Raw genomic sequence first — 21,835 nt, forward strand, 5'->3', positions numbered from 1 at the left:
GAGAGAGAGAGAGAGAGAGAGAGAGACAGAGACACAGAGACAGAGAGAGACAGAGACACAGAGACACAGAGAGAGACAGAGACACAGAGACAGAGACACAGAGACAGAGAGAGAGACAGAGAGACAGAGAGAGAGACAGAGACAGAGAGACAGAGAGACAGAGAGAGAGACAGAGACAGAGAGAAGGGGGGAGAAATCCCAGCACTGGGGAGGGCAAGGCAGGCAGATCTCTGTGAGTTCAAGGCCATCCTGAGACCAGGACAGACAAAGATACACATAGAAATCCTGTCTCAGATAGATAGATAGAGAGAGAGAGAGAGAGAGAGAGAGAGAGAGAGAGAGAGAAAGACAGAGACACAGAGACAGAGACACAGAGACAGAGAGAGAGACAGAGACACAGAGACAGAGAGAGAGACAAAGAGACAGAGAGAGAGAGACAGAGAGACAGAGAGAGAGACAGAGACAGAGAGAAGGGGAGAGAGAAATGTCAAAATTTTTTAAATGATACCATTAAAAGATGATATAAGGCTGGGCATGGCGGTGCACAGCTGTAATCCCACCACCAGGAAGGGGAAGCCAGGAAGGAGGATCAGGAGTTTAAAGGCAGCCTTGGCTACATGGTGAGCTCCAGGTCAGCTGGGATACCTGCAACCTCGTCTCAAACAGACCAATAAATAAACAGCAGGCTAACATAGCTTTTGTTAGGCTAACATAGTCTAACATACTACTGCTGGCGTCAGACCATCCGCAGTCAAACCCTAGTAGTGCAGACCTCTGGAAAAAATCCCTTAGCCTCTCCATGCATCCAATCTGTTACCTGCACCATAAGGGAAAGCACTACCTCATGGGGTTTAAGAACCACTAATACAACTAATAAGCCATTTCATTGCTTGTTTGATTCAGTGGTGGAGTACCGGCCTACCATGTGCAAGGCCCTGTAGTCAACCCACAGCAATCATAAAACAAGTACGTAAATAACACACGAGCTTACAGAATTATCTTCTTTTATTATAATATAGAAATGTGTACTGTATTTTGCTATTATTACTAATGAGAAAGGACATTCTAAGCATTGCTCTCTCACTAGTGACCTTGAATTCAAATTCTTCATTGGAAACATGAAAAGATAAACAAAAACTTTCTAAAACCAGAAGCTCTCCCCCTCCCTCCTTCCCTCCCTCTCTCTTCTACTTGGGTTTTCCATGAAGATTTTAAACTCTCTGCATTTCAATGATCATCTGAACAAATTCTGGTACACTTATCTGGATTCACTTACTTTAGCATAAATTATGCCACAAGCCATGGAAGTTCTGGCTTATATTAATGTATGCAACTGTATGATCATAATAGCCTAGTGATGGGACTGGAAAGCCAAATGATACTAGTGGATGTTGCTCAAGTAGAAACCTGGTTGGAGAACTATGTCATTAGCACTAAGTAATACAGACTGGCCACATTCAAATGGTCAATATTAGCCGAGTGGTGGTGGCGCACGCCTTTAATGCCAGCACTTGGGAGACAGAGGCAAACCGATCTCTGAGTTCAAAGCCAGCCTGGTCTACAGAATGAGTTCCAGGACAGCCAAGGCTACACAGAGTAACCCTGTCTCAGAAAGAAAAAAAAAGAAAGAAAAGAAAGAAATTGGCCAGTATTGCATCAGCTACCACCTTACTCCACATCCTGAAATAAGATTCCAGCTAAGCAAAATCAGTTTTCTTATTACACTTAAAGCGATAATTTGATTTTTTTTTTCAAGTTTTGTTTGCATTTGATTTGTAAATCTGTATGGGACCTATTGTTTTATCATGGTTTAGATGTATTTTTACTTACATATGTAAGACATGTTATAACGTAAACATCAGTAAACAAACACCTTGATATGTTTGTTCTCTTAAAGAAGATCTTCAAATACTATTCTACTTCAAGAAACACTAAATTAAACTCTTCTCAAGGTTCACTAAAGATGTTTGCGTTTCGAAAGCTTAGTTGGGTTACAGGCAGGTTGAACTTCGTTAAGACAGCCAAGTGGAGACGCAAGCTTGGCATCCAAGAAAATGTGCAAGGCAGGAAACAGATTCCAAAGTGAGCTACAGAGACATAGAGCTAATCCAAGAGGGCAGATGAAAAGAGATGGTCAAAGATAAAGGCATCACATGAAAGGCCTTCCCACTCCTCCATGGGGGGGGGGCGGGGGGAATGACATTCACCTATGAAGCGATGGTGGGTTTCCTGCAGCATTCAAAGAAACATTGGCCTGCGTGGGAAGTGGGTGGTTTAGATACTTCCACGGAAATGACAAGACTCAGTTACTACAATCTCCCAGGCTATTGTCAATTTCGAGGAAAGCAGTCCAGCCTGAGGCTGAGATTGCCAGGTACATACGTATCTAAGACATGGTTCGTTATCTCTCTTCACAGGAACACTGAGGCCCACAGGGTGCTCGCGGGTGGCTCCAGGTAGCTACCAGGGCGTCAGTCAAAGGGGATAGTGGGGTGATGGGGGGGGGAGGACATTTTCTGCCAGACTGCAGAGCTCAGAACCCATGCCCAGGAAATAGTACAAAGCCAAGCCATTGTTTCCGCCTGGCTGCACAGCTCCCTCCATGCTAAGCCACGCGACCCTATCAGAGCCACACAGTCCTGTGTCCACACGTGCCAGACTCATTCAATAACCACCATGTGAAAACCAAGGGCCCAACCGTTCCTCCCTCACCTCCAACCTCCAGCCCAGCCCTACCGAGAAAGCAAGTAAGAACCCCACAGAGAAACCCACACTTACTGTTTGTCTTCTTCGAAACGTTAGGTTCTTCCACAGCAGCAACCTTAGCTGAGGCCAACAAGCCATGTTACCTCCACCGGCACCCACAGCCACCGCTGTGTGTGGCTCGAGAGTCCTGGAGGAAGCGGCCAGAGCACACAGCAGTGACGCTGTGGCTGGTCATTAACTGGAAGATAAAGCAAGAGGAAAGAGAGAGCTGTCAGTCACTGCTTCGAAGCCCTATGCTGAGGAGAGCTGTGGCTCCAGCCCTCTCACCAGACAGCCACCTCCAACACCAGGCCATGACTCCTGGGCTGTCAATCTCCAGAATGTCTACCAGACAGAGCTTCCAGGAGCCTAACTGGCTATAGGCTGGGAGCTAAATACAATGGCCCCATCATTTGAGCGCCACTGATGTGATCATTTAAGAATGAAAAATGTCCCAGCACTCAGGAGGTGGATCTCTGTGAGTTCAAGGCCAGACTGGTCTACAAAGAGAGTCCAGGACAGCCAAGGCTACACAGAGAGACCCTGTCTTGAAAAACCAAGAAGAAAGAAAGAAAGAAAGGAAGGAAGGAAGGAAGGAAGGAAGAAAGAAAGAAAGAAAGAAAGAAAGAAAGAAAGAAAAATGCAATTGTGACACAAATCCAAGACAGAGGTCAGAAATGGCATCCAGGCATCCCAGAGGCCTGCCTCTGTTCCCCCATGAATATATGTATCCTAGCTGGAAATGTCAGCAGCATGTATAAATTCCTCCTCAAGCCTGGAGTGATGTGTGCTATTCCCTAACATTTGCTACAGAAAATGTTTTCATCTGGCCACAAAGCTGGGTCCTTCAAATGATAAACGGCATCATTAGCAAGGCAGTTTCCCCAGGTGGAAAAGCTGAGGGCCTGACTCAGATGATCGTGAGTAAATACCAAAGAAATGCCACCAAGACCTGGCTCCCAGGTGATAAGGACAAATACAGTGTTGTGCCTCTGCGGAAAGAAAACACTGTCCTACAGAGAAGAGAGCCTGCCGAGGCTGGAGCACAGCATGGCATCTGTGGAAGAGGCAGGCTCCTACAGCTGGAACATATGTAGCACACTTCTGACCTAGCGCTACCCACACCTGAACTCGTGACCACTTTACTCCTACTTGGGTGTCGCAAAGGTCTCCCTGAAGGGCCATTTCTCCATCCTAGGGATTTTCATGAACAGGCTGCACAACAGTCTGTGTGTCCTCGTTACCCACTACCCAGCTGTATTTATTCAATGCTGGCAAATTCCAAAGAATTCAGAGCTATAAAGCGAGCTAAGGGGTAGAAGGAAACTGGAAAGTGCCAGAAGGAAGAGGGACACTCAGGTGATTAAAGCTGGGATCTGTCAACAGTTGGTAGTCACAGACTCTCAGCAGAAACCATTATTACAAAATGAGCCTCAGTGAGATGGCTTCTAGTGCCCTTCTACTGTAGATGGGTGGGAAATCAGGCATAACACGCTGAGAGACAAAACCAAAAGCCACACTCAAAACCCCTGATCTTGATCAATGCAAAGGAGGTTCTGGGTAGGATTTTTGTTCCCCATGATGCCCTATTATTCCCTAATAAACGAGCACTTGGGTTAAAAGTTTCTAGGAAAGAAGGAAAGGGGGAAAAAAAACCAGATAATTGGGGACACCAGGAAAATGGATGCCCTACAACAGTTACCTCTTAGTGATGCAGTAAGTCAGGAATTCTGTTCTGTGATAGTCACTCAGTAAAACCCAGGAAGGGCACAGGCTGCTCATAGTTCCTCGCTGCAAAAGGACACCGCTTAGGCCAATTCCAGGAGGAAGACCCAGCCAGCCAGTACCACTTGGCTTGCAGCTCCCTGTCGAGCCATGCCAACTGGACTCCCAGCACGGACCAAGTTGTTTTTAAGTGGCACTTAAAACACTAAAGCAATGAACGAACTGGGATTTTCTCCTGCTCAAGTCACTCTCCAGGAATCACTTAGCTGATTTATAGGGTAGAGAAGTTTCTTAGAGCCCATTGTAAAATGGAGGAAGAGGTTGAAATACAATGCACGGCGGCAAAAGGAAAATTAACCCTCAGAATGAACAATGGTAGGCACTAGCCCCCCCGGATGCCCAACTGTGTTCTCTGGACAAGACTTATGGCCTCCCAGTTTTACTGGTACCCTCCAGCAGAGAAATGGCTGACTTATCTACAGAGGACATGCTGCTATTTCTAGTTTCTGGAAAGGTGGGGAGGGGTGTTAAAATAGGGAGGACACGCTCTGAATAGCTTAGGGTTGGTCTCTGGGACCAAATCCACATTTGTCATTGTTTTCTGAATCCTGAGTAAAGCTGTTCAGTGTAATAGAAGACTGAACCATACACAATGTTCATGCAATGAGAAAAGAGAACAGAGCTCTACAGAGTTCCCTTGAGATACAGGAAGAATTGGGTTTTCAGCCTGGCATGGTGGTGGCACACGCCTCTAGCCAGCACTTGGGAAGCAGAGGCAGGCAGATCTCTCTTAGTTCCAGGCCAGCCTGGTCTACAAAGACAGTCCAGGACAGCCAGGGCTCTGTGAAAACAGAGAGGCCCTCTCGGAAAAAAAAAGAAAAAAAGAAAGAAAGAAAGGAAAAGAAAAGAAAAGAAAAACTGGGTTTTCTTGCAGAACACTTTCCTAGAACTTGATGAGTTTCTGAGTCTCCAAAACCAGTTTTGGACCCCAGGGTCCCCAGGGCCTCAGCAAGGCTGGCATGAGGCTAGAGGGAAACGCTTCTCTGGCTGTGCACTGTGCAAACAGGTGACGTTCCAGCCCAGCCCTCCTGCCCACCTCAGCCCCCAACCCTGGACACCTGCACCATTCTCACTCACACCCCTATCTCAGAACACGGAGATCCATGCTGAGGGCAACTTTACCCAAAGTGGGGGGGGGGGGGCCAACGCCTGAGCCCTTCAACCCAGGTAGCAAAAGCCAATGGGACATTTCCACATCAGTTTTCCAAGGAAGTGAACAAACAAACCTCAAACAGCACAGGGTGGGGAAAGGCAATCCCGTGCACTGGATTTCTCAATGTTTTGAAGTATAGCACACTCGCTCCTGCCCCTACACAATTTCCAGGCATTGGCTGGAAGAGATCCCACTTTAGAAAGATTTGCCAATCAGTAGGATGATCCCGTCTTGATCCTGCGTGACTACAGATGCAACTCTACCTGAGTTGCCTACTTGCCTACCCTTCACCGGCTTCCCACCACCCTGGATGGAGGCCTCACCAAAGTTGACTCAACCTCCCAGGTGGGCCTCCAGCAACTGCCATCCCCCCACTCCCGACCCCCAGCCCCCCCCCACTCCCCATCCCACCCTATCACCTACTTGGCCACGCCCTGGAGGGCTCAGGGGCCAGAACTAGGAACATGCTGCACTCTCCTGTGCTAAGGACTTTACTGCCCTGTTCCTTGGCCAGGAACAACACTTTCTCCAGAGTTCTGTGCCTGCCTAATTCCTCTACAATTCTAGGCATCCACCAAGTTGCTACTAGCACAGGAACCTGTCCTGATCACCTCTCTCTAGCCACACTCAAATGAAGGTTTTCTCCAGTGCTTTCCCTTGCTGTCTGTCCCCTTCTGAGGGAGGACAGGGGTATTCTTGGTTCCTTCTGTTTTCTCCGGTGAGTAAATAAATCAGTATTCACTTGTTGAGCACACTCAGGGGACATAGCCTCAATTAATTTTTTAAAAGATGGCCATGAAAAACAAGGTCTCAGAATTCAAGGGTGGTGGCGTTCTTGAGCCTGTAGTAACTGATTTCTCATGCTTGATTAACTGATTCAGGCAATTAGTCCCTAGGGAGGGAGCCCTGTGTTCAGGTGCCTCTACAGCATGCTCACGAGAGTCACAGAGGACTGCAGAGCTTCCCTGGTGACTCCTCGGGCATCCTGGGAAGCATAAGTGAATCGAAGTCTACTTTACATAGACATCAGGTTTTGTCAAGGACTAAGGAGACCCGCCTCCCCAAGACCACTGGGGCCATGGAATTGGCTTTCTGCCAAGCTTCATGCTCAAGTCCTTGAGGGTAATCGCTCTGGTTCTTGTCATTAGTCCCACATCATCAATCTGATAATTTCCACATCTAAACCTTGATTTGTGCTTTTCCCTAAAACAAACTAGAAAGCCAGGCAGACCCTGACACTAGCAAAAGGACACACACACACACACACACACACACACACACACACACACACACAAAAGAAAAAAAGCAAGCAAGCAAACAGAGAGAAAGGGGGCTAGAGAGATGACTCAGAGGTTTGGAGCACTGGCTCCTCTTTCAAAGGTCCTGAGTTCAATTTCCAGCAACCACATGGTGGCTCACAACCATCTATAATGAGATCTGGTGCCCTCTTCTGGTATGCAGGCAAAGCACTGTATACATAATAAATAAATTAGATAGATGGATAGATAGATAGATAGATAGATAGATAGATAGATAGATAGATAGATAGATAGATAGATAGGAGAAAGAAAAAGAAAGAAGGCAGATAGGAAGGAAGGACAGAAGAAAGAAGGAAAGATAGTTTTCACAGGACACTTGATGGGAAAGGAGGTGATGCCCTAGTCACTTCGTACTCTGCTTACCGCTATCTTCCTGACCAGGACGTTTGGACCTGTTGAACTTGACATATGTAATTCAAAGAGAGATAAGTCCAGAGAACTACCAAAAAGCAGAAGGAGGAAACATAATAAAAAGGCAAGTAGAAGAATGTATCTCCCGCCCCCCAGTTGGCATGGTCGAAAGAAAAACGAGAGCTCCTCCCTGTGACCACCTCTACCCTGAAGCATTCGGTCTGTTGACAGAAATGCCTGGAGAGGCCACACTGTTACTAGAAACCGCTGCTATAGGGGAACAGAAGGCTGGGCCTGTCCTGTGTCTTCCTGTAAGAACAGAAGCAAGATTCCCTGAGAGGGAGTCGCTCAACCCGTGACTGGCAATGCCTTAGACAGTGGCCATTTCCCAACAGCAAAAGTCCCCAAGGAGTAACCACACAAGTGTCACGTCTCCCTGGGACTGAGAAGTTCGTCCTTCTGGACAGGAAATGGGTGCAGGCTCCCAAGTCTGTGTTCCGTCTGATAGCTGTACTGTAGACTTGGGGTTATGGGAAATCCCTATCGTGGGCTCCTGCAATCTTACAGACGGAGATGCTGAGGACCCCTGGAGGCAAGTCACTTACCAACACTTAGGAGCTGGCACTCAGGTGGCTCTTAAATCACTTTTTTGAGAACAGTCACCAACCTCTTCCCACTATGCTGTTTCTCTTAGTCTTCTGAACGCATTTCTCTCACCGGTTCTGTCCAAGTAGTTCATAAACTTAGCATGCGCACCCAGCAACTAATTTTCATTTTGGGAAAGCAATGGTTATATGACAGGCGATCTCCCAAACTTTCAGTAAACAAACGCATGTGTTTCTCTATGAATGTGTACAAGCTCTGCTTTCTTTCTTTTTAAAATTTTATTTGTTTATTATGCATACAGTGTTCTGCCTGCAGGTAAACCTGCACACCAGAAGAGGGCATGTGGTTGCTGGGAACTGAACTCAGGACCTCTGGAAAAACAGCTCTTAACTTCTGAGCTATTCCTTCAACCCCAGCATTGTTTTCTTAGGACAGATTTATTTCCAGAGTTAGCAGAACTGAGATGCAAGGTGAAATTTCTGACCATAGCTGCAGGCGTATCTTACTACAGCCGTCTTTAAATCTCCTTTTCTTAGAGGAGGTAAAATGGGCAAATCAAAGTTGTGTGTCTTCAGTGTTTCGTATCACTAAGTGGCGGGCAGTAAACCACAAAGCAGGAGTAGGGAATCCAACTGTAGCAGACACACAAAGGCTCAGGGCTCAGCTGACCTCGTACTCATGAGATACTGAGAAACAAGAAGCACAGATGAGGCCCGAGCCTTACCCCCAGAGGGTTGTGCGAGGTCCTGAAATTACAGGCATGAGACCTGTAAGGCCGACGGAGTGTGCGTGCTTGAGAAAAGGCCTGCTCTCTAAAAGCCATTGGGCCCCTAGGTCTCTGGATCAGTAGCCATGTTCAAGGAGAAGCCTAATGAGGCTACTGATAAAGGCCAGGAGACCCAGCCAGCCTAGGCTCTCTGCACCCATGATTTAAGACCTGAGCTGCTGTGCAGTGGGAAGGACTGTGAGGCATCCTATCATTTCTTCAAAGCTGACCCACCAGCTTAACACATGCTTGAAGCTATGCTGGCTGCCCTCATGTAGCTTTCCTGGCCTCCAGTCACAGGCTCACTATCCCCGAAGCCATCCTTGTGAGTGGTCCCTTAAATGTGCCTCCTCCCAAGCCCTCCAGCCATATCATGAACCTATAGTTCCCACGGAATGAACGGGCCTGACTTACAGAGACCTAAAGATGGAGCACAAGCTGGCACTCAGATATCCCAGAGATGATGTCCCCACCTAAAGGTAATATTTTAACACTGAAATGTGTGAAAAGAAAAGAAGCAAGAGGTCTTCAAGATAAAAAAAAAAAAAATCAACCTCATAATTAATTCATCCTGCCACTCCAGGAGAGCCTCACTGTTTCTAAAGAGGCTCAGCTAAGAACCATCTAATGAAAAACACCGAAGCCATGAGTGCTAGTAATTCCAACAATTAGAACTGGGGGGAGGGGGAGTGGCAGGCAGAAGGGTCCAAAGTACCTAAAGCATCATGCATAGTTCCTGACTCATAACAGTAAGATTATAAACAGCTGCACGCGGTTTTTTCCCCAACCTGAAACACATATCCAACCTCCCAGACAAAATTTCTTGCTCATAGCTTCATTCTCAAAACAAGAGCTATGAAATTAAAAAAAAAAAAAAAGAAAGAAAACTGAAAGCTGAAGCAAGAAATGAATGTTGCGCCAATCTGTAACTAGCCTTTGAGAGGCAATTCCTCATGTTAAGCAATTCCTTGTGTTGCTAACAATTTCTACTCTACATGAAACCCTAAGAGTCTAGAGCTACTCCCATCTTGTCACTGATAGTTAGACAGTCAATGATCCTATTTACAGCCCACAGCATTCTAGTGTGGCTGTCAGCTACATAAATGGTTTCCGGACTTTTTACACACTTAAATGCCAGGTTTTTCTGGAAGCAGATATGTAACTGAACCCAAATCCTTGTTTCTGTGTAATAAAATTAGGGGGAAATTCTAACAAAATGCTAGAGATGACCCCTCACCTCCCACTGGTTTCCACTAAACAAACAGAGCAAACTTCAAAGGAAGAATTTAGCAAATAATCTAAGTGTTTGCTTTTTCCCTGGTCAGGCGTATGCAGCCCATATGGAAATGAACCTTCTCTTAGTCAAGAAATCAACCTATCAGCATGACTGACTCCTCATATGGAGAAACTTTTATAAAAATAAATAAATAAATACTCAATTGTGATCACAACGCCAGAACAAGAAGGACTTCGGCAAGAGGATATTGTAATCCTTTACCCTGATCTACAAGCTAGCTGCAAGGTCGGATTTGTTCTAAAACCGGTTTTCCAAGAACATCTTGGGTGCTGTGGTCCAGTGGCATATTAGCAACAATCACTGTATCTGGCTCCCATCTCTGAAGGATGCTCTGGAGCATCACAGAAAAAAGGTGCCAGAGTGGGGGAATAGTCACTGACTCTAGCACCCGAAAGACTCTGCCATGCTGCATCCTCTACATAAAACAGAGCTAACAATGTATATAAAACATTTATCTGGTTCCGGGAACAAAGTAAGTACAGTACACATTGTTATTATAATAATGCAATGAGAGTGCTACCCACTTCACCAAGTGAGGCTTTCAGCCAGGGTGGGGCTGAGAGTGGGCAGGCAATTAAAGGTATCTCTCTCCCTTGGTCCACAGAGAGAGTACTGTTTCCTTCAAGGGCCTTTCCAGAGCACACTGGAGCTCTCTCCAGTGCCCAGGGCTCTGAGAGAAGTAAAACTTACCTCGGTGTCTCTGACAGCACTTCAGGATACCAGAGTTTTGTCACAAAATCCCCTTATGGGGTCTCTACTATCTCCACATTGTCCCATCATTTCCCTATTTTGTATAGCCCACCACAGCTTTCCAGTTAGTCTGACTTGGGTCCTGCCTACGGCTTCCTCTGTCCCATTTTTCCTCCAGCCTCTAAGTCAGTCACCTTACAAATTTGGACTTCATTCATGCATCTCTTTTCAGATCTACCCACACTTTTCTCCAGCCGACTGACTTACCAAGTAGGCCTTGCTGTTTTAACGTCCCTAACCCATGGCACTATTTCCAGCTGTGTTAAAAAAAAAAAAAAAAAACAATAACAACAAAACTAAGTTTCAATGAGACAGCAGATGGTTTTCCTCAACATGCCCTGCTTCATTTATTAAGAATTATTCTCAAAAACACCAATCTTTTCTTGGGGGGTGGGGTGGGGTACAGGGGTTGAGACAAGGTTTCTCTGTGAAATAGCCCTCAAACTCAGAGGCCTGAAATCTGTCTCCGCCTCCCTCTTCAGGGATTGGCCACCACGCCAGGCCAATACAGTCTTCAACTCGCTAAGCCGAGGTTCTAGAACCCAAGTAAACATACCATGTAAACAGGCCACCTTCCGTTGGGGCTCGTCCCAAAATATAAAACATCAGGCACTGCTCAGGAGCCTGTAAATTCAAGACAAAGACTTAAGTAAGGAACCCTTTCAATAGCCGATTACAGCTTTTCCACCTCAACACTTAACTGCCTTCACTTTTCCCGAACAGCTCTTACCCAGGGCTGTTTTAAAAGAGCAAGTGAGTGCTACCAGGACCCTTCTCCAGACTGCCCTTTCCCCGGCCAGCAGGCTCATGAGGCAGAACAAGCAGAGGCCATGTGACTTGACCATGTCACAGCACAGCAAGTGCCAACTAACTAGACAAGTGAGAATTTCATCAGGTTGCCAGCTCAGGCACAGAGGCTCAGGTCCTTTCTTCTAGTCTGACACCTTCTCTACAAAAAGCCAAACAAGCCACTTTGGCTGGCTGGCTGGTTAGAGGCAGAGTGAAAAGAGGAATAAGACCACAATGCATCCTGAGAAACAAAACCTTGAGGGTGTGGTTCGCTTTTCACTTTTTAGTATTGACAAGGCAAACACTGTTATTTGAGGTTTGGGAGGCTCCTGTAAAAAGAGACTCCATCTCAATTGAGTCCAGTATTACCAAAAATTCTATCCATCCCTTTCTTTAAGGGTGACCCTGTTATTAAGAATCCACAAATCAAATATTCAGAGTACCAAAGGAAAAGTATCCAGGGGAAAATGAAGCTAAACTACTGGGTGGGATTTCTGCTGGCCTCCTTTAAAAATAAATACATTTAAAAGAAAAAAGACTGATTTTTATGGTGCCATTTAAAAATTCACACACTCCAGTCTCCAAGCAACAATGCACTAAGTAGGTACATCAGTAAGAGCCAGTGTCCCCAAATGGATGTCTGTGGTGCCCTGTTGGTCTATAAAGGCACAGCCATGCACTCCCCTTAAGGAAAGCCATGGGAAACCACTCCTTAGCAGGGGAGAGAGCCACCCTCTGATCATGTGAAATGTGGCCACCATGGCAAACCTGGAAAGGGCAATGCTGCCATTAAATCTGCAAAGCCCTAACACTGACAACTGAATAAGCACAACCTGACCAAAGGCTTGCTTTATTGTGAATTCAAGGTCTTATTACAAGTCACACTATTGGGCCAGGTGTGGTGGCTCACACCTTTAATCCCAGCACTCGGGATGCAGAGGCAGGTGGATCGCTGTGAGTTTGAGGCCAGCCTGGTCTACAAAGTGAGTCCAGGACAGAGAGACCTTGTCTCAAAAAACAAACAAACAAACAAACAAACAAACAAAAAACCAACTCACACTATCATTAGTGGTTCTTTTAAAAAATACGCCTGCCTCAAATCACAATGAACAGTACCAGGATTTCATACTTTCGCATAAAGAAGACAGCACCTCCCAGACTTTTCCTTCTCATTTGAACTTAGAGAGTCCCAGTTGAAAAACTCAACTGGCCCAAACAAGACAATAAACAAACGAGGCCAGGCCAATATTTAAGAATTCAGTGTCCCTTTAAGCCTTTTAGGTACACCATTTTTCTTTACCCTTCTAAAGGTCATTATAACTCTCTAAATCCTGGAAGAGCAGAAAGAGCCCAGATTAAGAAATCAAAAGACTAAGAAATTAATTTACAATTAATTGTTGTTTAGAGAGTGAATTTGGGCAAGGGGTGCTATTGCTTTTGGACACAAGTAAAGGACAGGTCTTTATTATGAAGAGACTAAAATGGATGATTTTAAAAACAAAAAGAGGTTGGAGAAGTGGCTCAGTGGTTAAGAGCACTTGCTGCTCTTGCAGAGGACCCAGATCCCACAGGGTGGCTCCCAACCACCCAGAACTCCAAATCCACAGGAGCCCATGCCATCTTCTGACCTCTGCAGGCACCCAGAAGCCATAGAAATACAATTCAGCTAGCACAAGAAACCGTAGTGCTGCCCCAACTCCCCCACAAACTGTTCATCCACTTCCTCAAACACTGAAGAACAGGTGCGCAGCATGTCAAAATGCTTACAGGAGTGCACAGGAGAGCGGGTTTTCCTAACAATTTCAAAGCAAGGTGTCCTGGACGAGATGGCAAGGGAGATGTTTGACGTACTGGGGGTCCTAAATGTCTTTTAAAGGTCCCTGTGTTCAAAGAGATGGTCAGAGCGCTGCAATGAGTGCGGTAGTGGGACCTTCAAGGCCAGAGCCTGCGCTAGCCTATTCCCAAAGAGGACAGGAGCAGCCTCCAGGCCTCCTCAGCTGTTTATCTGTTGATAGACAACCACACTGATTCCTTACCTGACCTCTGTCTGTCTGTCTGCGAATTCTTGGAAATGACACACTATAACTGTAAAAAATAGGAAAAAAAACACTGTAGTTTTTTGCTTGTTTGTTTTGCTTTTGTTTGTTTGTTGTTTTTTCCAAGAAAGGGTTTCTCTGTGTAGCCTTAGCTTTCCTGGACTCACTTTGTAGACCAGGCTGGCCTCAAACTCACAGAGATCTATCTGCCTCTACCTTCCTGAGTTCTGGGATTAAAGGGGTATGCTACTGCACTGGGCAACATTGTAGATTTTTAAACACATACCTAAAAGGTGTAAAAAAAAAAAAAAGAAAGAATGCAAAAGAGGCTATTGCACTTTTTAAAGTATTTAAGCCTCCAAATCACAGAATGAGTTATCTCATGCTTATCCATAAACTAATGCATGACTCAAAATATTTAAATGTGGAACATCATAGACTATTGTCCCAAACCACAGCCGCCTCAAAAGGGGAAATGGAACAGTTTGTTCTACTGAGTAATCTAGCCTAAATAACATAAGCATGCACCAAACTCTATCAGCATACCATAAAGATGCTCACTGCTGGCCGGGGGCGTATGGCACATGCCTTTAATCCCAGCACTTGAGAGGCAGAGGCAGATGGATCGCTGTGAGTTCGAGGCCAGCCTGGTCTACAAAGCGAGTCTAGGACAGCCAAGGCTACACAGAGAAACCCTGTCTCAAAACAAAACAAAACAAAGCAAAACAAAAAGATGCTCACTGCCATATCATTTTCTAACTCTTTTCTGAGAACGTCTCATTTGTTTCAGTAGTTTTCCAACACAGGAAACACCCAGCCCCTTAGCTGGCTGGTTCAAGTCAGTATTTGTCAACTTCCGGATTAAGGAGCCTGATGAAGTGCAAGGGGAAAACTGAGTCAGAGACCTCTCCTTAGAAAGGCGTGCAAGCTCTAGGAAGACAAATATTGATTATAATTTTGAAAACTAAGTGCGTGACAAGGATGACGGAGGAAATCAGCTCCTTTGGAAGTCAGAATGGTGAGGAGCTGTGGGTTCAGGTGACTCGTGATGCAGGCGGTGTTCTTTCTGTCAGGAAGCTTGCAAAGTTTAGGGAATTTTGAATTTCTTTTCCAAAGTGGATTTTTTTTTTAAAAAAAAGGATTTCAAGCTTTTTTCTCTTTGTTTTTAGATACCAAATGTGATGCTCCAGCAGGGCCAGCAATAAACACAAACATACCATTTTTTAACAATCCATGTATGACAAAATTCTATGCAGCTGACGACCTGCCTGTGAAAGCCTTTTTATAATCTGAGACTCTCACTTTCTGACTTCTTGCATTTTCTGAGTACCCTGCTGGGCCCCACAACCTGCAGGAACCTACCTGAAGGTCACACACTACTCACAAACCATTGACTGAAGCAAGAGTCTCAAGCTCGTTTGTTTTTGTTTTTAATGAGAATCAAGCAAATGTTCCCGCCCCCCTTTTTTTTTCCTTTGCATTGCAACCAAGGTCTTTTCCAGAAGAGAACTTGGCTGACTACCCCAGAGCAAAAAACTGGAATATGATAAATACAGTTCCTGATGAGAATGCTAGCAGATGAATACACAGAGTTTTCTATCACGACATCTGGAATTGTACCAGCGCTTCAGTGTGGACAGTTATGACTTCTGGAACGGAACTCAAGTCTCAGATCAGCCACTTGGAAAGTGGAGCGCCGAGGACCAGGTAGTTACTCTCCTTCTTAACATATAGGGTAGATACGCTTGTTTTGGAGATTAGCTTGGTGTCTGAGAAACACTTGGACCAGCACTTGGCACAGAGCACCACAAAAGTGTCTACTAAGACACAAACATGTCAATCACTAGCATCCAAGACGTTTCCATTTGCTTATGGAAAGGGGGTTGGTCTCCAATACTTTTAGTGCAGGTGCTCTCCCAACGCAACTACATCAAACAAGTACTAAGACTGACCTTTTATAACTTTGTTGTTGTTGTTGTTGTTCTTAATATCATTTATTAGCACAGTAACAAATGCAGACATAAGAAGTCTAAAGCAACCAATCCACTGAGCAGTTCTTAGTCCACGTTTACAGTTAACAGCTTAAGGTTTTTCACTACAGGTTTCCACAAATCTTGATTCAACCCTAAAAGTAATTTGCATACCAAATAAAATACACTAACTACTCATTTCCTACATGGTGTCTTGTAGCCAGGTGTCCATTTTATATATATGAAGTAACAATCTTTGCAAACTTAAAATATCATTGTTTCCTTCTAAGAAGGAAAACCGAACTCCAATTTTTCAAACAAGAAAATAGGATTTTTACATAAATGGCCATGTGTGTAACCTATACAAATTTAAGCTGATTTCTTAATGTTAGAATAACTGACCATAGGAATATTATAATTCCATTATTTAACATCTCAACCATATATTAAAATGTACTTATACCTGAATGTTTTAGAAATGCCAAAGGAACATGCATTTTTTGGTATTTTCTAAAAATCCAGAAAGTTCCTAATTTAAGAGTTTAAAGGATTGTCCATTTAACTATCTTAGAAACTGAAAAGAATTTGAAGAAGAAAAAAACAAAAACAAAACCAAGGATCTAACCATTTTCAGTCACTACAAATGCAGCACACACAAGCATTCTAAATTATGAGGTGGAAAAACAAAGTCTAAAAAGAAAAAAATAAAATAAAGTAAGCCAGGCGTGGTGGCACACATCTTTAATCCCAGCACTGGGGAGGCAGAAGCAGGCAGACTGCTGTGAGTTCGAGGCCAGCCTGGTCTACAAAGGGAGTCTAGGACAGCCAAGGCTACACAGAGAGACCCTGTCGGTAAAACAAAAACAAAAAAAAAAAAAAAAAAAAAAGAGAAAGAAAAAAATGTAAATGTAAAACTATTCCAGTTCCTCTCCACATAGGTAGATAGCTCTACACAGCTGCGCTGCTGAGCTTCGTTTCTTTTTAATAGTGTTTGCATTGGGTAGAGAATGGACAAATTGGAGTCATCTGCTCCAATTCCAGCCACGGTCACACACAAAACACAAGCACCTTCCAAACCATGGTGTATCCGAGGTCCATGACAAGCCTTTAGGTGCCAACAGAAACACTTACAAGGGGCTGGGTTTCACACACTGCTCTTCAGGAAAGCACACATCACAGGTATCCAAGTCACCACCAGTGTCACAGCAGGACACATGGCTTACCCTATGGCAGTAATTTTTGCTCCACAAAGGGACTATGAGCATTTGTTGGCTGGAAAGTTTCTTCCCTCGACCCTCTGATTCAACTTGTTCTCACACAGATAATAATCAGCTCTGTGTATCACATGGTTTTCACACACACACACACACACAATCCCTGTTTTCATGATTTACGACAGCACTGAGGGGGGAAAACATGCTTACAATAGAAACTGTAATTTATCTTTTTTGTTTGTTTGGTTTGGTTTTTGTTTTTTAAGACAGGGTTTCTTTGGGTAGTCTTGGCTGTCCTGGACTCAAGTTTGCAGACCAGGCTGGCCTCGAACTCACAACGATCCGCCTGCCTCTAGCTCTGAAGTGCTGGGATTACAAGGTGTGCGCCACCACCTCCTGGCTGTAATTTATCTTTATTATTCTCTATATTATTATACTATCAACTCAGAAATACTCTCTCGGTTGTCGATGCTTTCTTTGATGTGGAGTTTTTGCAAAGACAAAAACAGCAGTAAGTTGTTCTTATGTTTGTAGTATGAAAAATGAACTGAAAGAAAAGTGGGGGAGATGAGAAAACTATACTTGTTAACTGGCATTTATGTCTTGTAGAGTATCAATACTTAGGCGGGGGTTCCAAGCTATATCTTTTTGTTTTGTTTTTTTTTGAGACAGGGTTTCTCTGTGTAGCCTTAGCTGTCCTGGACTCACTTTGTAGACCAGCCTGGCCTGGAACTCACAGTGATCCGCCTGCCTCTGCCTCTGGAATTCAAGGCGTGTGCCACAACGCCCGGCTCCAAGCTGTCTACAAGAAAGCCAACAGTAAGGGTATGTTTTCAAGGTGGGGTTGGGGGGAGGTGGGGGAGGGGGGTTGGGGTGTCTGGTGTGCTTCGAGGTGAGGATCGAGCTATAGAAAGTTATATAGCAATCTCTTCAAGGAAGTTTTGTAGTTTTGGTTTGGTTTTTGAGGTGGTGGGACTAGAACCCAAGCTAGATAAACATTCTACCACTAATCTACATCCCAAACCAAGAAGCTTTCCTCTTGCTTAAATATCCATCTGTCTTTTATTATACATTTATTCTGTCCACTCCCCTTGAGGGATGTCATCAAAAATTCTTGGCTTTTTGTTTGCTTGTTTTGTTTCTGGTTTTGTGTGTGTGTGTGTGTGTGTGTGTGTGTGTGTGTGTGTGTGTGTGTTTTGTAGTGGTACCAATGCTGCAAATGAGGAAAACCAATTATTTCTAGTGCCACATATTCCCCCTTTTAAAAAAATTGTTTAATATTAAAGTATTTCTCTCCTTTCCGGTCGGTAAGGGCAGGAAAAAAAAAATAGGCACCTACCCACAAGCCTGTTATCAGCGAACACCCCCAAGAGCAGTGCCTCATTTAGCAACGGCCTAGGAGTCAGAAAACACAACGACAAAAAAGGGAAAAAAAAGTAAAAAGCATAGACTGTTTTCCCCAGCCTTTAGGATTCCTCCGTTTGGAACCACCAGTTTTGACAAGATCCACAGAGAAGCAGGACTAGAGTCTTGCACCCGGCCATACCTAGGCCACCCGGCCAGGAGGCGCTGCGGGCCAGTCTCCAGGGGCCACCCGCAGGCCGCCCAGCCCCCACCCCCTGGCGGCGGAGCCAGGCCCAGCACCCGGGATGCAAGTTCTGCGCCGCCCGCCGGGGTTACTTGCGGTCATTCGGCTGCACCACCTAGCCCCAGCTTCTCTATGGGTGCTCGTCCCAAAGTCTCCCCAAGGGACGGCCAGCAAAAAGCAGGAAGATGAGCCAGAGGGTGAGGGGGAAATGGGCACCCCAGTTTCGGGTTTCTGCAGACTCTCCTAAGTTTTCTGTCTTTAGAAGGAACAAAAGTCGTCTCCCACTTTGCGCCAGGGGCTGCAGCTCTCCAGAGCGCAGTAAGCCAGTAGGCTGGACCCCGGGGTCGAACAAAGCCCCGAGGCCTCAAGCACGCAATAGCACAAAGATCCCGTTTGGGACAATTCCTACCAGAGTTTTTTTGGTTTTTGTTTTTTAAAAACATGGACACACCGCCCTAGTCCTGGGATACGGATCACCAGTCAGAAGCGAGCCCAAACCAGTTAAATAATGGGAGTGGGGACTCAGATGTGACACTTGTAGGCGACGGCCAACCCGGAACCTGACAATGGGAGACTTTTCGCAGAGGATCCTCATCTTCCAACCCCAGTGGCTGTGCCCCTAGGACGCCCGGGAACCCTGGCTCCCACTGTGCTCGAGAGCAGATCTCTGCCGCCAGAGATGCTCTCGCGGGTCTCTGGTTCAGAGAGACCTGACTGCTGCAGTTCTGTGTCCCAGGGTCGCCTCGGCCCGCCCCAGGACATCCTCTTCCCACTTATGCCTCCTCTGCCCTATCCGCATCCCTAGAGGTAGGGAATACGAGGGTTGGAGGACCAAACACTCCGAAACGGAGTGCTTCCCAAAGCTCCCTTGGCCCCTGAAACAAAATGCCCAAGTCTCTGAAGAACCTCTTACCTGTTTTCCACTTTGGTGTTTGCTTCCGTTTCCCCCAACCCCTGAACAAACCCTTCCAGAAAGGGAGAAAAAAAAGTGGGGAGCAACAGGGAGCAGAGCAGCTCCCCAAACCGGCTGTACCTGCGCGGGTCCCGCGGCGCCCCCTGCCCAGATTTACGCTGCGCCGCTGAGAGAGATGCGGGCTCCGCCGGTCCCGGCCCGCTCGCTCGCCCTCGGAATTACTGGTTTTTGCCGCGACTAGTTCCTTTTATAGATTCGGCTGTGCCGAGCGCCGGGGTTACTACCGGTCAAACGCTGTTCTCTCCCTCTTCCCCCGCCCCCTTCCCGGCCTCTGTTTATGTAGTTCAGTCACTCAGCAGAAAGCACGTGGAGCTGCGGCCCGCCCCTTAAACGGGCGACAGTGGGCCGCGGCGGGCACCCGGGGCGCATGGTGCAAGCTTCGTGGGGTCCTTTTTTGTAGCCCCTGCTCTGACCCGCCAGCCTCAGACGGGAAAGTCCGGGCTTGAGCTGAGTCAGGGACTCAGCATTCCCGGCAGCGAAGGGAAAGGGGAAAAAAAACCGCTTCATTTAAACTCTTGCTTTCTGCAATTGTTTGAGTCTTGTTGTATTTTTGGTTGCTTGGTTTTGTTTGGTTGGTTTGTTGGGGGTGGGGGTTGTTTTTCTTGTTGTTTTGTTTTGTTTTGTTTCTCTCTAGCTCCCCTTGTCAGTTTACTCGAACCCCAGGTTGGGAAGGAAGGCTGACTCCTCCAGATGCCAATCATTTTCCATCCCTCCTCTTCTTTTCAAAGTCCTAGACTGGGGAGAGGGAGGGTGGGCTTACAAAGTGAATATCGGCTGATTTTGCCTTCTGCCTCGAAGCTTGACTTTGGTTTTCAAAGGAAGTCCAGCAATCATTGGGCGGGCCTATGATCCCAGCCCTTCCGGAGGCAGAGGCAGATCTCCAGGAACTGGAGTTACAGATGGTTGTGAGCTGTCACGTAGATTCTGGGAATCAAATTTAATAGGCACACTCTTGGGAACTATGCCCTTCAAACTGCAAAACACAAGTGTGTGCGTGCATGTGTTGGGACTGTTTGTGTGCATTTTGTAAACTTTTATCCTTAAACCCCCCACAGAGTGCCGGCAGTGGGGGCACACGCCTTTGACCCCAGCACATGAGAGGCAGAGGCAGGTGGATCTCTTAGTTCCAGGGCAGCCAGATCTGCACACACACAAAAAAAACTCTGTTGTTGAAAAGCAAACAAGCCAGCGAGTGGTAGTGGCACATGCCTCTAATCCCAGCACTTGAGAGGCAAAGGCAGATCTCTGTTAGTTCGAGGACAGACTGGTCTACAAAGCAAGTCCAGGACAGCCAGAGCTACACAGAGAAACCTTGTCTCGAAAAACCAAAAATGAATAAATAAATAAAACCTACAGAGATCAAATGCTTCAGCGAAGCATTAGTGTGTTGACACCAAGTGGCATGGTCTGCCAGTGGGACAGTATCTTATCACCCAACTGCTGAATTTCAACAGTTCAAATTTAGATGACATCACGATTCTGAGAGAAAGAAGTTTCTTTTTTTGTTGTTGTTTTTTGTTTTATTGTTGGGTTTTTGAGGGAGGGTGGTTTGGTGTGGTTTGGTTTGGGGGCGGGGGTTGTTGAGACAGGTTCTCTCTGTGTAGCCTTGGCTAGCCTGGACTTACTTTGTAGACCAGGCTGGCCTCAAACTCACAGTGATCGGCCTGCCTCTGCCTCCGGAGTGCTGGGATTACAGGCATGAGCCACCAGGCCCCGCTTGTTTTGGTTTTTTGGAGGCAGGTTTCTCTGTCTAGGTCTGGCTTCCCTGGAACTTGCTCTGTAAAGCAGGCTGGGAGAAGGAAGTTTCAAAGTGGGAATCTCTCCAGCCTTTGCGTCCCCGGTTAGTTTATTTTGAGCATGCTTCCAAGAGCTTTCCCTACCACATCTTCTGATCCCTCTAACATCCTCACCAAAGCCAGACCCTGTCCTAGGAAGCCTCTCTCCCTTTGCTCCCCACTGTGGCTCTGAAGCGCTCGATTCCATACATGTGCCCTGGGTGGCCTGAGGTTCTATTCTGAGATAGCCCTGGGATATTCTAATTACAGACTTGACCTTCAGGCAGCTGTGGCTGGACAGACCTTGTGAGGGGTCACAGAGATACAAGAAGCTCAATGTTATCGTTCCATGAAGGTCTTCAAATCAAGGCTCCCTGAGAGGCAGTGCTTAGAGGATCCTTTCGATACCTACCCTGCAGCCAGTCTGCAAACACCTCGTTTAAAATAGAAACTTATTTCTTTAAAAATAGAGATGGGTTTCACCACACATGTGTTTCTTGCCTGCTACACCTACCTATTTGGTTCCAAGCAGCTGAGAATATAAAACATTGCAGAAAGTCAGTGAAGAACTTCTAAAAATGTAAACAAAATCATTTTTGAAGATGAAGTTATAGTGATTAAGAAAACTTACTTGAGCCGGATGTGGCGGCACACGCCTTTGATGCCAGCAGAGGCAGGCAGAGCACTGTGAGTTTGAGGCCAGCCTGGTCTACAAAGT

General features: G+C 46.0%; 1 protein-coding gene across 4 annotated transcripts in view; it reads right to left on the reverse strand.

Moving 5' to 3' along the window:
• The window catches only part of ABCA1 (ATP binding cassette subfamily A member 1), a 125,550-nt gene extending 106,026 nt beyond the window's left edge, over positions 1-19,524 (reverse strand). Inside the window, exons 1-3 of one of the 4 annotated variants that reach the window (XM_084771229.1) lie at positions 19,283-19,524; positions 13,598-13,646; positions 2,779-2,944 (exon numbers count right to left, since the gene is read on the reverse strand). In XM_084771229.1, the coding sequence (XP_084627355.1) occupies positions 2,779-2,844 (66 nt within the window). In that variant the 5' untranslated portion in view covers positions 2,845-2,944; positions 13,598-13,646; positions 19,283-19,524. Of the gene's footprint in view, positions 1-2,778; positions 2,945-13,597; positions 13,647-18,120; positions 18,144-19,282 lie in introns of those variants that run through there. The other 3 variants (XM_084771228.1, XM_084771231.1, XM_084771230.1) reach the window with 3 other exon arrangements.
• Between the last annotated feature and the right edge of the window lie 2,311 nt (positions 19,525-21,835).

This window comes from Acomys minous (genome assembly GCF_964271855.1).
Source record: "Acomys minous genome assembly, chromosome: 1".
Taxonomy (NCBI): domain Eukaryota; kingdom Metazoa; phylum Chordata; class Mammalia; order Rodentia; family Muridae; genus Acomys; species Acomys minous.